We start from the raw sequence: 14,903 nt of genomic DNA, 5'->3' as shown, positions 1-14,903 counted from the left end.
CTAGGCTGCTCTGTGGGTCTTAGGCAGGGTTGTGCCCATACTTCTCCAGTTCTTGGGAGAAAGTGAGCTCTAAGGCCAGTCTTACCAGATTTTTTTGTTGTTGTTGGTGTTGTTGTTCAAGATTGTCTGTCAGCAAAGCAATTGTCCTGCTGTCCAAACCTGGAGGGAGCCAAATACCTGGTAGCCAGGAGGAAACAAGTGTGCCTTGATCATCTGCTTCTGAATCTTGTACTCTGTGCTTCTACTGACTGAGTTGCAGGTCTCTAGAATGGCTCAGTGCTTACCATCATAGTCCGTTATTCAGAGTGTCAGGGTTGGATGCCTCTGTTCCACCTACAGAAGAACCCTCCCTAGGTTAACATCAGCAGGACCGGACCCCGCCTCATGTGGAAGAGTCTCTGGCATTTGAATTGGTTGCATGGCTGGGTCTGCACTACACTGGACTGATCTGTGTTCTCATTGTATGTGATGGATCACTTTGGGTCTTTGCCCTACATTCAGAAGAGGTTTCAGGGAGAGGAAGTAGTGTTTGGGCCTTGTAGAAGCTGGTTTCTGATCCAGCTGGCCTCCTGGGCTCTGCCAGGAAGTGATTCAAGGCACAGTGTTCATCCTCTGTTCTCAGGGCTGGGCAGCCACCGAGGACCCTGGACTTAAGAGAGAAAGGTGGCTCTGGTATGGTAGCCCTTGGATGCATAAGTTTTATCTTCTGGCAGCAGAAAGGTTTCCAAAGCAATAACTTTTGGAATTAGTACATAATGTCAGCATAACAGTAACCTTTTTGGTTTTTGTTTTCTGAGAGTGGGTCTCCCTATGTAGCCAGGCTGGCTACAAACTTGCTGTCTTCTTGTGTAACCTCCAGAGCGCTGGGTGGCAGGTGTGTGCTCTCTGCCTGACTGCCATGGGAACACTTTTCATTCTTAACAGTTTTGCTCCTTGCCAGCATTTCCTGCTTTTGTGTAGTATGTTTCAGTTTGACTTTGGACCACTGTTAGAATTTTGAGAAATGTGTTTTCTGAGAGATTTGCTTAGCAAAGTGAGGCTTCCTACCTTTGGTAATTCTAAGTTATTAGGGTTGGAGCAGATTAGCATTTTCTTGTGATTTTCTTTTTTGAGTTTGAGTTGCTTTTCTTAAGTAATGATGATGACTTTTGTGAGATCACTTATACCCAAAGATAACCTGAAAGCTCCCTGGATTAAGGATTAAGTTCCTCCCCAAAGTAAATAAATAAATAAAATTTTAAAAGATCAGCCTATTAGAGGAGAATTGTTTTATTTTCTTCGAGGACCCTCTTATGGAGGATACAAAGGAACTAGAACCACCATAGTTGGTAGACAGGGTAGAACAAGGTGCAGGGGCAAGATGGGAGTGTGGGAGCCTCGTTGCTCAGCCATGCCTGAGCTCTTTAGCTATAGACCCTGCCTGGCATCCAAGGTTATGATGCTCTCTATCTCTGAATGCTCCTGTTTCCTTGACTTTGATTCTGAGCTGCAATCCAAGGATAGAATGTAGCAACAAGTCTTCATGACTTCCCAGCACAGGGGACTGACTGCAAGGTTAAGGCAGGATCCTGGGTGGCCTTGGCCTATGTCCCCTCATGCTGCTGCACATCCTCTAATGGTGTGTCTCTTTTTTGTGTATGTGTGTGTGTGTGTCCCCGCCCAACAGCGCCAGAGGCCTCGCTGTGCCCCCAGCACCGCACAGGGGCCATGCTGGGTCAGAGTGAGGAGCTGCAGCCACTGAGCCAGCGCCACCCCTGCCTGCCGCACCTGGGCCTAGCCTCCCGGCCAAATGGCGAGTGGGCCCAGCCCTGCCTCACTTGTGACCGCGCAGCCCGAGGTGGGACAGCGGTTTGCTTTTCTTCCTAGAAATGCCATGCAGCTTGCTGAGGGTGGGGCTTGTCATGCCAGTACAGCCAACTCTCTCCCTGTCTCCTGCTGGGTGTCCTGTCTAGCTTCCAGGGCCTGGACTCCTTTCTGCCTCTCTTTGCTGGAGCTTGCTGCCCTGTGCTCCCTGCTCCCAATCATATCCCACCTGCATAAGGGGGATCTGCTCAATGGGTAGGCATGGGCAATGACCCCATCTTCCCCATATCCCTTGTTCTACAGACTAGAGTGTGCTCTGCTGCCTGCCAGGCCACCAGTGGTAGTGAACCCAAGTGCTTGGCTTTATGAGATGGAAATGTGTGCTTTTAGTTTCTGAAAGCTGGGCTAGTAGCAGACCCTCAGTGATGGCCACTGGAAGCCATCATTCCCAGCGTAGGAGTAGACACCTTGTTGGAGCATCCAGTGGGGTTATTTTTGCTTTCCAATGGACCGTTATCATTGCTGAAATCCCCATTGCCACAATAAACAGAGAGTTAGCTGTACTGTCAATTCTAGGTCACTGTGTTTGAAGAGACTGAATTCAATGGGTAACTAAAAATGGGGCTTCTCTTTTGCCTAATTAACAATGCATCCTGGTCAGAGCTACACTGTTGCAGGTTAAACTGGAAACAGATTTCCACTGTTGCTCACAAGAAAATGCTCTCAGTCTAATCTCCCTTTGGTCATAAATGGGTTCCCCACTTGAGAAGAAAGCTCTCTCTTCTACTCTTGCCCAAGGGGCACCAACAGCAAGCCTTTGTGGAGTTTCCCTGATAAGGTGGCTAGCCTCTATTCAGCCCTGGAGACAGTTCCTGCTCATTAATATTGCAGCTTGTTTGACTTGGGTATTTGTGTGATCACTGTATTTAGTTCTGGGATATTTTCCATTGTGTCCTGTCATCTAAGAGTTTGTGTGGGGTGGTGGCTTCTTCTGACAGTTGAAGAGGTAAGGAGGATCGGCTTCACACAGTGACCGATGTCAAGGTCAGAACTTGTCTGGAGGGGTTTCCCAGTGACGTAGAAGCTACGTACTCATTTTTTCGCCACCACTTACTTAGGGTCTGTTCTGGCAGGTTCTCCTAGGGCTCCAGGGAGTTTCCTCTCCTTTTCCTCTGTCCTAGGTTGTGACTCAGGTGAGTTTTTTTGTGAGAGGTTACACTTAGGTCCCCAGACCTTGCAAGAGCAGGGGAGATCTTGCACTATTGTCCTAATCTATGGTGGCATGATGGTATTTGAGGCTAGTTTTCTTTCAGGAGCCAGATTTTCTTTGATTCCACTTTTCTCCTCACTGCCATCAAATCCGTAGATAAGACCTTGGAAATCTCTCAAATCCTGTTCTTGATGCCATTCATGACTTGTGTCCGGTGCCAACTTCTGTTTGGTTTCCTTGCCCTCGGCCTCTTCATTTCTACTCACCTTTCATTCTTATAAACTCTGGTCCTGGGTTTTAAAGTCCCACAAGTACTGATCCTTGCAGTCTCATCCCGAGCTTTTGACATCCTGGAGAGGTCCTGGAGGAGTTTGGAGGTAGCAAAAGGAGTTGGCCTGCAGGGACTGTAGGACAAGGGTCTTCCTAACTCCTGATAGGAAATTGTAAATACTGTCACTGTGCTGACCTTGTGGTAGGTCACATACTTGGCTCAGTGGACTGGCATCTGTATGAAAATAGGCTTTTAGCTTTTACACAGTGAGGAAGGGATCAGTGGTCGGGCTCCTAACCTGAGGCACTTGAGAAGGGTTGGGAGAATTCCTCTGGTTGGAGGTAGGCAGAGCCTGTCGGGAGCATTTGCGTCTCGCTAGGTGGGAGATGCTGGGACTGGTAGCTTGAGTAGGTGGGAAGCAACCAGTCCTTGGTTTTGTTCTAGAGATGAACCGAGAAGACTTACTGGAGGCCTGAATCACACTGAGGTAGAGAGGAAATGAGGGGAGCTTTGAGGCCTCAGAACTCAGTGTCCAGGAAGCAGGGAATAGGGTTATAGGTAAGCAGTCTAGGAACTGCCTGTCAAAGTGTAGTGCAAGTGTACGTGGAGTTCTGGGTGGAGAGGCAGTTAGTTGTTCTAGCCCAGATAGTGCTTTCAGCTGTGCACTAGGAGCATCCCCTGGTGCTCATTCATATGAAGGCTGTTCCCCAACCAAGGCTGGGCCTCTGCCTGTCTCTGCTAGCCACCTTCACCTGCCCAGGTATGTATGCAGTTGGTGCTTGAGAAGCTGTGTAGTCCAGAGGAGTCTCTCAGGCTCAGAGATTTGTTCCAGATCAGAGATGACAGCCATCTTGGATTGGAGTACAGATGTGAGCGGCCCACCTCACCAACTGTTGGCCTACATGAGGAACTACCCACCATGTATCGTGGGTCTTGCCAAGCTACAGCTGTGAAGAGATTGAGCAAGTTGTTGGGGAGGGGTGAGAGTCTGCACCAAAGGTAGCAGAGGAGCATGGGAGACTCTTGGATTCAAGGCCAAGGCCTGGGGAAGAAGATGGCTGTAGTCTGATCTGACTGTGTCAGCTCAGTAGCTGCCAGCACTCCTCCCTCCTGTCTTCTCTTGCCTGTCCTGGCCATCCACTGGTGTCATGGGTTACTTGGCTGAGCTCCTGAATCAGCCTCTAGAAGCAGAGCTGCTGCTGCTCTATCCTGATAGAAGCCAGGAAGCAGTTCCTTGGTGCTTGGTGTCTTGGGGAAAGTTTAACTGCCAGAGTTCCTGTTCTTTAAAAGGAAGGGAGGAAAGCCGAGGAGGGGCCGCTGCTGCCGGTGTGCTCCAGTGCCTCAGAGTTCTTTGTAGTCTACTCAGAGTTCTTTGTAGTCCAGGAACCAAAGTGTTGATGGTGAGCCTTGTCCTGGCTGGGTGCTGTCACTCACCTGTCTCAGAATGATGGGATAGCCCCTCCTGTCTATGAGACCTTTAGCACTCAAATTGTGACCTCCTAGGGAAGTCCCAAGGAAATGTCAGGGATTCTTGAGCTTCAGTAATCTGTGCAGAGACTGATCTCCTATACTCTGGCAGGCTTACCAGGTGATTATGGGAGATTATGACCATTTCATGTCTTTGCTGGGCTCGCTTCACAGAGGATTTGAGTTGGCTTACAAAACACATAGAATGCCACAGGATTAGCTAGATACTGGAAGATGGGGACAAAAGGAAAATAAGGGTGAGCCATACACAGTTGCTAGAGATGGATCCAAATTTGGCTTCGAACATCCTAGACACTGACACCAGCATGAACTACACGACATGAGACCCTATCTCAGAAAACAGAACCTGGACTCACAATGGTGAGTTAGGAAACGGATTCTTGTTGCTTTTGCCCTCTGTCCTCTCTGTGCACAGGCTTTAAACTGGCTCTGCAGAAACTTTGATTTTAACATACTTCTGTTTTTCTTTCCTTTTTATTTCAGTAATAAGTTATAAATACTTAATCTACATTTCTAAGTTCATCACAAAACTTGCAAAACATTTTATCTTCATTCTCCAGGGATTATTCATAAACAGGGTAGACCACCATGTATCTTAAATCCCAGTACCCTCATGTACTTCCTGTGGGCCTTAAGTAGAAATCCGTGGTGTTCTCCTTTGTCATTGATGCAGGCGTGTTGGTCTCTGGGTGTGCATAGGAGGGTTTCAGCAGCTTCTGCCTCTGAGTCTCAGGCAGGGCAGGGCTTATGGTCCCTAGAACCTGAGTTTATCCAGTAGAAAGCAGTAACAGGTGCATGGGCTAAGCTCCCAAGTGTTAGCTAACCTGAGCTGTCCACTCACTATCCATATATTATTTTGTAATAACCCCCTCCAATCAAAGTTCCCTCATATCCTCTCTTATTCCCTTCTCCTAAGTACCCTCTTCCTTCCGACTCCATGTCCTACTTTTTTGGGAAGTGGGGGCATGATACATTGGGTGAATTTAAAGCTGTCTGAATGAGCATGCCACCCCCCCTTTTTTTTTAACATGTGTGCTTTAAATATTTTATATATGTATGTGTATACTTGAGTACATGTATGTGTACCACATTCATGCCTGGTGCCAGCATAGGTCAGAAGAGGCATCAGATCCCCTAGAACTGGAGTTACAGTTGGCTGTGAGTCATCACGAGAGTGCTGGGAATCACGTGGGTCCTCTGGAAGATCTGCCTGAGTTTTTAACTGTTGCACTGTGTCTTTACCCCCATCCCTCACCCCTTTATAAACAGGGTCTCATGTAGCTCAGACTGGCCTCAAACTCAGTATGTAGCCAAGGATAACCTTGAACTTCTGATCCTCTGCCTCTGTTTCTCAAATGCTAGAGTTATAGTTATGTGCCACCCGTGCTTGGTTTTTGTGGTGCTAGGGTTCAAACTTGAGGGCTTCCTTTATGCCAGGTACTTCAAATGGCCCCAAATGTCCCAAAGCCTGGGCCATACCTGATCACACCTCACGTCAGAAACCCCGTCGGAGTAGTGTGTGAGGGTGCTGCCAGGCTGCAAAGTGCAACTCTGGGTTAAATTTCATGTCAGGCTTCACTCAGCTGCATGTGTTGGCCTGTGGTAAGGGCCTTTGGAGAGTTAGAGGCGGCAGGTGGTCAGTCCCTTCCTTTATTGTTCAGGCCAGCTCCTTCCCATGGGCTGTAGTAACTCTTACTCTCCTGTAGTAACTAGGGTGTGGCATGAGCCAGGTAAGTCAGACTGCTCAGTTCCCATTGTAGGAGTGGTGTTTGTCTTTTTCTGATAGTGAGAAAGAGTGAAGACAGGGTGTCTGCAACCCTGCTGCTGGCAGCTATTGGCTTTGTTAGTATGTTCTTCCTGAACATTTCAGTCTCTTCAAATCATTCTATATATGCATCTTCTTGGCATCTTCCATCTTATGATGTCGTAATAGGAGCATCTCTCGGCATCCTGCACAAGCCTGTAAGCATCTTAACAGCTGCACACATCGTAGTGGTGCCTGGTTATCCTTAGGATTGGATCCAGAACCACACGCAACTTGCAGTAGTTGTGTGTCAGCTGACAGTCATACTGCTATAAGACAGCCCAGCATTGTTTGCAATACCTCTGGGCATGAGAATGCTAGGAAACCATGGCTTCACTGTATCTACCAGGGAGCACACCTGCACATCTTTCCCTTCAGATTATTTTCAGTCTAAGGTTGGCATCCACAGATGTAAAAGCTGTAGACATAAGACTGCCTAAGGATCCCTATTTTAAGCTGGTGTGGCAGCACACACCTTTAATCCCAGCACTTGGGAGGCAGAAGCAGGCACAGGTGGATCTCTCTGACTGAGTTCTGGGCCATCTTGGTCTACATAGTGAGTTCCAGGACAGCCAAGACTATATAGAAGCTTGTCTCAAAACAAAACAGAAACATTCCTATCTTGGTCACTGTCCCCCCCCCAGCTAAGTCAGCAGTTTTTCAGTGACAGGGTCCCAGTCTGGGAGTGGGGGGGCTGTACCTGACAGGGTCCCAGTCTGGGAGGGGGGGGGCTGTACCTGAGGACATTTTGGGAGTCTTGAGGTTGTGGAACTTTATCATGACTGACAGCAAACAGGTCTTTGAACAGAATTGAAGGTCAGGATCCACATCCACCAAGGGCAGCCAGACTGACCATCTGAACAGACCTGAATTCCATCACAGCATTGTGTATTATACAGATAATAGGGAATTATGGACAAACTGTTCATGAGCACATGATTTGGTTAGAGTGTTTGCTCATCTATTCTGTTTTCGTTGTTGTTTTGAAACAGGACAGGCGATACTGACCTGTAACTCAACAAGCAGTCAAGGCTGTCCTTGAGCTGCTCTTCCTGCCTATAACCTTGCCCTTCCCTACCACCCCACCCCCAGTGCTGAGATTACAGGTGTGCGACACTATGCAGAGCTTCGTCTGCTCACTTTTGTTTTTATTGAGACAGGTTTCCAATAACGCAGACTGGCATCTAACTTAAGATGTAGCCATTGAGGGCCTTGGATTCCTGATCTTCTTGCTTCTACCTTTCCAGGGCTCTGAGTACAGGTATGTCACCACACCTGGCTTCATCTGGAGCTCAAGTTGGGACACTCTGGTCTGCCCAAGTTAGGAAGAATTCCATGTGGAATTCCTGTGAGACCCGACTTTTAGGGGTCAGAAAAGAATCTTTGAGTGTCCTGCTATCTATCACTCTATACTTTATTCTCTCGAGGCAGGTGCCGCATTGAATCTGGAACTATGCTGGCAGCTAGCAAGTCCCAGTGAGCCCATCTCCTTCCCCTCCCCACTTCCAGTGTTGGGTTTACCCGAGGGCACAGCTACACCCATCTTGTTATGTGAGTACTGAGGATTTGAACTCAGATCCTTGTGTTTGCTCAGCAAGCACTCTTGACCCATGTCCTAATCCCCAGGGACAGACTTTGAGGAAAATGTTTGCTCTTCCTTGAGTCTCTGTAAGTTGTGAGCCTTCACATGCTCAGAGTAGGGCCAGGTTAGTTGGTCAGAAGGATCCATTCAGGCTTGGCTCACAGGAACATCTGTGTTCCCTGTCATGCGCCTGGGCACAAAGTCTCTTTGTGGGGTTGAGATGCCATCACGAGGCCAGAGTATCTGCTAGAATCGTTTCTCTAAGTAAGCCAAGGCCTGCTGTGCATACTCAGCTGATTGTGCGGATGGTGGCTGTGAATTCTGCCACTGTGGAACTGAGAGCCGTGCATCCGTTTATGAAACCCCAGAATCCTTTAATACCCTTGGTCCTGGAGCTCCACACAGATGTGGTAGGGCATATCCATAGTGGTTGCTGGCTTTGCATCGTTCTTACTGTTCCGTCTGCATTTGAAGCCAGTCTGGCCTCACAGGTGTGTCCAGGGGCCCTGAAAACCCAAGAGGCCTCTTTGTTGCGTGCAGCAAGTCTGCCTGGAGTCCCAGCCATTTGACCCTTGGATCTCCTGTGCCTTGATGGCCAATGAGCAGCCTTCCCTGCACGATAAGACTTACTGTCTGAGCACTCCATGCCAATGTGGCCTTCGTGTTTATTCCTTCTGGACTCCCATTTGGTTGTAAACAGGATGTCAGTGCTGTCTCTGATCTCAGCAGGGGTTTTGTGAGCCATTTCCCCACTCTTCATCAGTAGGCTCCCTTTCTGGCGGTTTGTCCAAAGAAGCCTCACCAAGTGGGCAGGAATCCCCCAGGTCTGCCCTGCAGAGCTGTCTGTCTCACTGCCTTTGTCCCCCCAGTCTGAGCTGGGATGATTTGATGTCTTCTTTTCTTCTTGAGCATGAGAAAGTAGAGACCTGAGTGTTCTGATTGGTATCAGTGAGTTTGGAAACAAATCAACCTAAAGGTATATTTTAAAAAAGTATATTGTTAGCCAGGCGGTGGTGGCACACGCCTTCAATCCCGACACTCAGGAGGCAGAGCCAGGCGGATCTGTGAATTCGAGGCCAGCCTGGTCTACAGAGCAAGATACAGGACAGGCACCAAAACTACACAGAGAAACCATGTCTCAAAAAACCAAAACAAACAAAGTATATTGTTAAATCTAATCATTAAAATGGATTTGAGGTAGTTTCATTACCATACACTGTATTTCTAAGGAGGTCCTGTGAAAAGTATAATTGGGGTATTGCTTTTAGAGTGGGATTAGGTCTGGTTTTATTTAGGAAGGACTTGGTCACTGCAGCTTTTGTTTTGCCTGCTCTGGACAGGAGATATAAGCCAGTTGGTGGCTTACACCCAGCACCACCACCACAGTGAGTGATTTCAAATTAAGTCTTCCTGTCTGCTGTAGCCTGGACCTGGCTGACCATCCAGAAACCATCTTTGTCAGGAGTTATTCCTGATCTCTTACTTCTGCCAAGGAGGCATCTCTTAGGAACCAAGTTTAGACTGAAGATGCGGAAGCAGTACTGTGGTTAACAGTCTTGGTAGTTACCTTTGCTAGAATGCATGAAAGAAGGAAGTTATTAATACAAATTAGAACATTTAAAACAATTAGCCCAAGTTATGAAATTGTCCATCTTTCTGTCTACCCACCCACTCATCCATCCATGAGTGCAGCCATTCACTGAATAAATGTTTATTGGCCTAGGGGTGAGGGCAGGTTACTCTGTGGCTCCTAGTGCAGAAGGCTGAGCTGTGCAGCTGGCAAGCAGAGGGAGAAGGGTGTGCTGAGCTACACAGAGACCCAGAGGAGACCTGAGCCAGGAACCATCAGATGCAGTGGCTCCCTCAGCAGGTAGGCCTCCATCTGCAAATTTCATTGAAGCTGAGAGTGTGCCGAGGAGGGTACGAGTTCGGGCTCACACGCTCTCATACTCACGTGCATCTAGTTCTGTTGCTTTTCAACTCCTGATCTGATCCCTGGGTTAGTATGAATGTAGACGTCCTGGTTTGGGGTTTGTTATCTCAGCTAGGACTCCGCTTTTCACCCCTTCAATAGAAATAGTCTTTACAGGAGCCTCTCTTGTCAGCTAGGTTCTTGAGCAGAACACACCTGTGTACAGTGTTGCACAAGCACTCAGGGTCTACACCAGACTGTGTGGGCTGCATTTTCCTCAGCATGCTTTCCAGATGCTGGTGTTTTGACTGGAGCGTTGGTCCCTGGTTTCTTTCATGATTGAAGGCTCTTCCAGAACTCTTGTCGTAGGTCCCTGTGTGATGTGCTGTGAAGACTGAGATTTGATCCTCCTGAGGCATGACCTCCAGCCAAGGTTTCATGTGTCTTCTGCAGGCATGAGCCGTGTTTGACTGGCACTTGATTTTAATTCCGAAATACCTGTAGCTTGATCCTCTCCTCTTCCTGGGCTACGTAGGTTGGCGATGAGAATGGAAAGTGTCTTGTGCTAGGAGTGAGAGGGACAGACCTATCTTTGCATGTGGTGACTCCCCCTACCCCACAGCTACGTCCCCACGAGTGTCCTCCGAGCTGGAGCAGGCCCGGCCCCAGACAAGTGGAGAAGAGGAGCTGCAGCTGCAGCTGGCCCTGGCCATGAGCAGAGAGGTGGCGGAACAGGTCAGTGCTGGGTCTGCGCCATGGGGCCTTCACCCCGCTATTCCTGGGGGAGGGGGTGGACCCCGAGAGGGTGACACACACAGCCCTGTCTTTAAGGCACTTACTTGATGAGTTTGCTCTTGTGGCCACAGTGTGTTCTCATCCCCTAGAATAGCAGAGCTGTATCTAGGACAGGTTTTCATGAAGGTCAGTGTCAGCTAACCCTGAGTGCCTCCTGGAAGTTCCAGTGCAGTCTTACCATCCAGGGCAATGGGCGGGACAGGCCTGGGTTGGGGGAGGGGGTAGATGGGGTGGGCCTGGTCCTTGCCAAGGCAGTATACCCTGTGGCAGATGTGTGGGAGAAGGGAGGCTCCAGGGAAAAGTGCATGCGGGCATGGTAGAAACAGCATAGATTTTTATTTTTTTTTTTAAAGTGTGTGGTGTCAGATGGAACCCAGACCCTTTGTAAGGAAGTGCTCTAATATTGAGCCTGTGTGTGGTTTTGTTTCCCTCTATAACTTGTTTTTAATAAGCATGCATTACTTTAAAATGGAGGAGCGAAAGGGGCAATTCAAACACCTTTAGACAGTGTCCCTTTGCTTTCAGTCATCAGAAAGCGAGCAGACAGCCAGAGGCAGCAAGGTACACCCCTCGTATGGAGAGAAGAATGTTGGGTGTTAAATGTGAACACAGAGAGGTTTGGCCGCCATAGTTGGTATGTCTGTAACAGCAACAATGGGCAGCTTTGATCATGGCCTCTGCCCCCTGTAGAGAACCTGCAACCATTAATTAAATCTGCCCATGTGGAAGCTCATGGCTTCAGGGGATCAAGGTGCCCAGGAGGTCTCACTGCAAGTTTCTGGGATGGGTGGATGGCTTTAGCCTTTTTAGCTAAAACCCAAGAGTGTGTTTTAATCACATAGATGTTAGGGCAGGCCTGTCTTTTGCAAGTGACTTTGCCTTAAATAAATAGGATGAATTGTTTCTCCTAGAAATCATACAACTGGTCAGTTGTTCAGGGAGTGTCCACTGTGGGGATTGGGGGATTGGAATGATGTGTGATTTTCATCTTTTCTAATTCCTTTCCTGGTTGTCAGATTTGTGTTTTGTAAGGAGACACTGCTTTTGCTTTATGTGGATGAATGTTTGCCTGCATGTATACCACATGCGTGCCTGTTGGAGCCCCTGGAACTGAAGTCACAGATGGTTGTGAGCCATGGTGTGGGTGCTGCATATTGATATTGGGTCCTCTGTAAGATCAAGTGCTTTCTTAATTACTGAGCCATCTCTCCAGGCCCAAAAACCTATTTTAGATGAAGTGTTTTGTTTCCCCATTTTGGTGGTGCCTGAGTGTTGCTGGTATGACCTCAGACAGCCTCTGAAGGAGGAACCTCTGGGAATGGAAAGCTATTGTTTCCAGCTGAACTCTAGTCTCCCTTGAAATGCCACGTGAAGCAGGGCCTTTCCTGTTGTGGGCCAGTGTGGCCTCGTGCCTGCTTGTGCTGCTGTCACCCCCAGGCTCAAGCTCCTTTGTCCCACTCCAGGAGGAACGCCTCAGGCGGGGTGATGATCTCAGACTGCAGATGGCTCTGGAGGAAAGCCGGAGAGACACAGTTAGAGTCCCAAAAAAGACAGAGGTGAAGGCCTGCTGCAAGGTAAATGTTTGAAGTTGTTCCAGGTTCCCGGGATATACACAGGGTTGAGGGTGGGGCACGTGGTTGGAGGGTGGGGTAGGCTGGTAGGATGCCAACCTTGACACTGAACCCATACCGCAGTGAACAGAACACCAGTGAGAATACAATAAAGAACACACAGCAACCAAGAGAAGACACTTGATGCCACCTGTAAAAGGAGGATGGCAGCAGCCATGTCTGTCTCACAGTGGCATTTGGGGATATTCCTTGGCCCAGAAAAGCCATTTGTCTCCATCTCTCCCACCCTATCCTCCATCTCCCCTACTTTGCTAGGCTGTGATACAGAGATGACCAGAATGTCACCTCTCTTTTGACAAACTTACTATCATCCAGTCAGAGAGATTGCCCCCAGGCCAGAATTCTAGTGGCTTCACTAGCTATAATGCCCCCTCCCCCATCCTGATGACAGATATTGTGGGAACAGGAAGTGTGGGGGGGGGAGAGACATACAGAGAGAGAGAGAGAGAGAGAGAAGCTTCCCTCTCTCTGGGTGGGTACTGAGTGCTGGTCGTTAGGAAACCAAGGCAGGTGAAGAGGGTGATTATGGGCGATCCCAGTCTGGGCCATCCCAGCATTGTCCTGAGAGAGTTTGGGAGCCCTGAAAACTCTTAACAACTTGTAGACATTTGGCAAATAATAAGTACCTTGGTGTATTGGCTCCCTGGCTTCCCTGGGAAGCAGGAACACTAGTGGAGTCTTGGGGTTGCAGCAGCTCAGTTTCCAAGTCCTTCAGAACTTCCGCCCAGAAAGCCTGTGCTGTGGTAAGAACTAATATTTGTGCTTAGTATGTGGATATTTGCAATGACTGTAACCAAGTGAAACCATTCTTTTTGTTTTGTTTTGTTTTTTAACAGCCAGGCTCCCACTCACAGCAGACTACTTTGTTGGATTTAATGGATGCCCTTCCCAGCTCGTGCCCTGTAACCCAGAAAACTGAACCCTGGGGTCCAGGGGCCTCTGCTAACCAGACCAACCCCTGGGGTGGAACCGCGGCTCCTGTGAACATTTCTGACCCCTGGCCGTCATTTGGTAAATAGCTTGTTGCTTTCCTAGGCTTGCCTTTTTGATGTTTTTGAACCCTCTGTCTCTGTCTGTCTGTCTGTCTCTGTCTGTCTCTGTCTCTATGTGTCTCTGTCTCTCTGTCTCTCTGTCTCTCTGTGTTTCTCTCTGTCTCTCTCTCTGTCTCTCTGTCTCTCTGTCTCTCTCTCTCTCTCTCAGCTGGCTGGGTTCCTTGTGGGAGTTCAGGCTGGTCTGATCCTCAATTCTGACACCGAGCAGGAAGGAGGGGCTCATCCTCCTGGGGACTGAACAGCAGTGCCTGGTTTTTGTTTTGACTGGTTTTCTACTTTGGGAGAAGGAAAGCTGACTTCCTTACTGTTTCATTTGTGCACCAGAAATGACTTGTCCCTGCTTTAAGGCACATTTCAGTTCTTAGCATTGCACCCAGCTCAAGCTCAGGTAGTCATAATACACAGAGAGAGAAACCTCAAGTGAGCTGGAAATGAGACGTGCTTACCACCACTACTAATGAAGAGAGGACACATTGACTGCTGTTGTGGTTATGTAAAGCAGTAGTAAGTCCGTTTAATGAGTTACATTTCTACGTTTTGCTTATTTGTAAACAAACATAAGAGAGTTTTTAGTCAGATTTGAAACACAAACATGGCAAAATTGGTTCACTATGGGTGACATTCCTGGAGCATGAAGTTTCTTAATTGCTGGTGGGTGCTTGGCCTTTGGTATTTGTGCTTCCGGCCTGGTGCTCTGAGTCCTGTTGGACATGCCTGTGGTGTGTGTGTTCTGTGGCATCTTGCCTCTTCTCTTGCAGTTCTTGTGTCCCTGAACTGGACCTTCTTTTGCACTCAGCTCAGTTCTCAGGACGTTTGTTAGTATAGACCAAGTGCCAGGCTTTATTCCGCCCCATGAAGACCCTGGGACACACAGATAAGAAATGGTTTCTGTCCTTGGCAGGGTGGGGATAGCTGGTAGTAGTGCTTTGTGAGCCAGGCTTTAGTGAGGGCCTCTTGAGGTCAGAGCAGTGAGGTGAGCATCTTAGAAGTGGGTGCCACCGAGAAGCACAGCGTCCTATAGAAGAGAGTGTCAGAAGGCATGGAATTCCTGCAGGGAGAGTGAATCCAGACACAGGGACCTGCTGTGCATTGTGATGTGGGCAGCAGGTAGGAAGGCGAGAGGACAAGAGTGGGTGTCAGATTATTCAGGGACTGATGTACACCATGCAAATGCTTGTATTTGGTCCACAAGATATGTCAGCCTCAGATGCCCATTGGCATACTGCTGGCCACGGTGACCATGTGGAGCCTGCCCACTTAACTGGGGCCAGGTGGTGTTACCTAAGTTCTCATTTCCTGGAGACCAGGAAACCTGTGGTGGTTGTACTCTTGAGGAACAGTGTAGGCTGTACGGC

At 48.6% G+C, this 14,903-nt stretch overlaps 1 protein-coding gene across 5 annotated transcripts in view; it reads left to right on the top strand.

Annotated features, from left to right (window-relative positions):
• Positions 1-14,903, top strand: part of Epn2 (epsin 2) — a 61,513-nt gene that overhangs the window by 30,353 nt on the left and 16,257 nt on the right. For 2 of the 5 annotated variants that reach the window (XM_036194833.1, XM_036194834.1), the window contains 5 exons: positions 1,667-1,837; positions 10,693-10,805; positions 11,391-11,426; positions 12,329-12,439; positions 13,333-13,507. In XM_036194833.1, the coding sequence (XP_036050726.1) occupies positions 1,667-1,837; positions 10,693-10,805; positions 11,391-11,426; positions 12,329-12,439; positions 13,333-13,507 (606 nt within the window). The remainder of the gene's footprint in view (positions 1-1,666; positions 1,838-10,692; positions 10,806-11,390; positions 11,427-12,328; positions 12,440-13,332; positions 13,508-14,903) is intronic. The other 3 variants (XM_036194836.1, XM_036194835.1, XM_036194837.1) reach the window with 3 other exon arrangements.

This window comes from Onychomys torridus, chromosome 8, assembly GCF_903995425.1.
Source record: "Onychomys torridus chromosome 8, mOncTor1.1, whole genome shotgun sequence".
NCBI lineage: Eukaryota > Metazoa > Chordata > Mammalia > Rodentia > Cricetidae > Onychomys > Onychomys torridus.
This window is presented reverse-complemented; position numbering and strand designations above follow the sequence as displayed.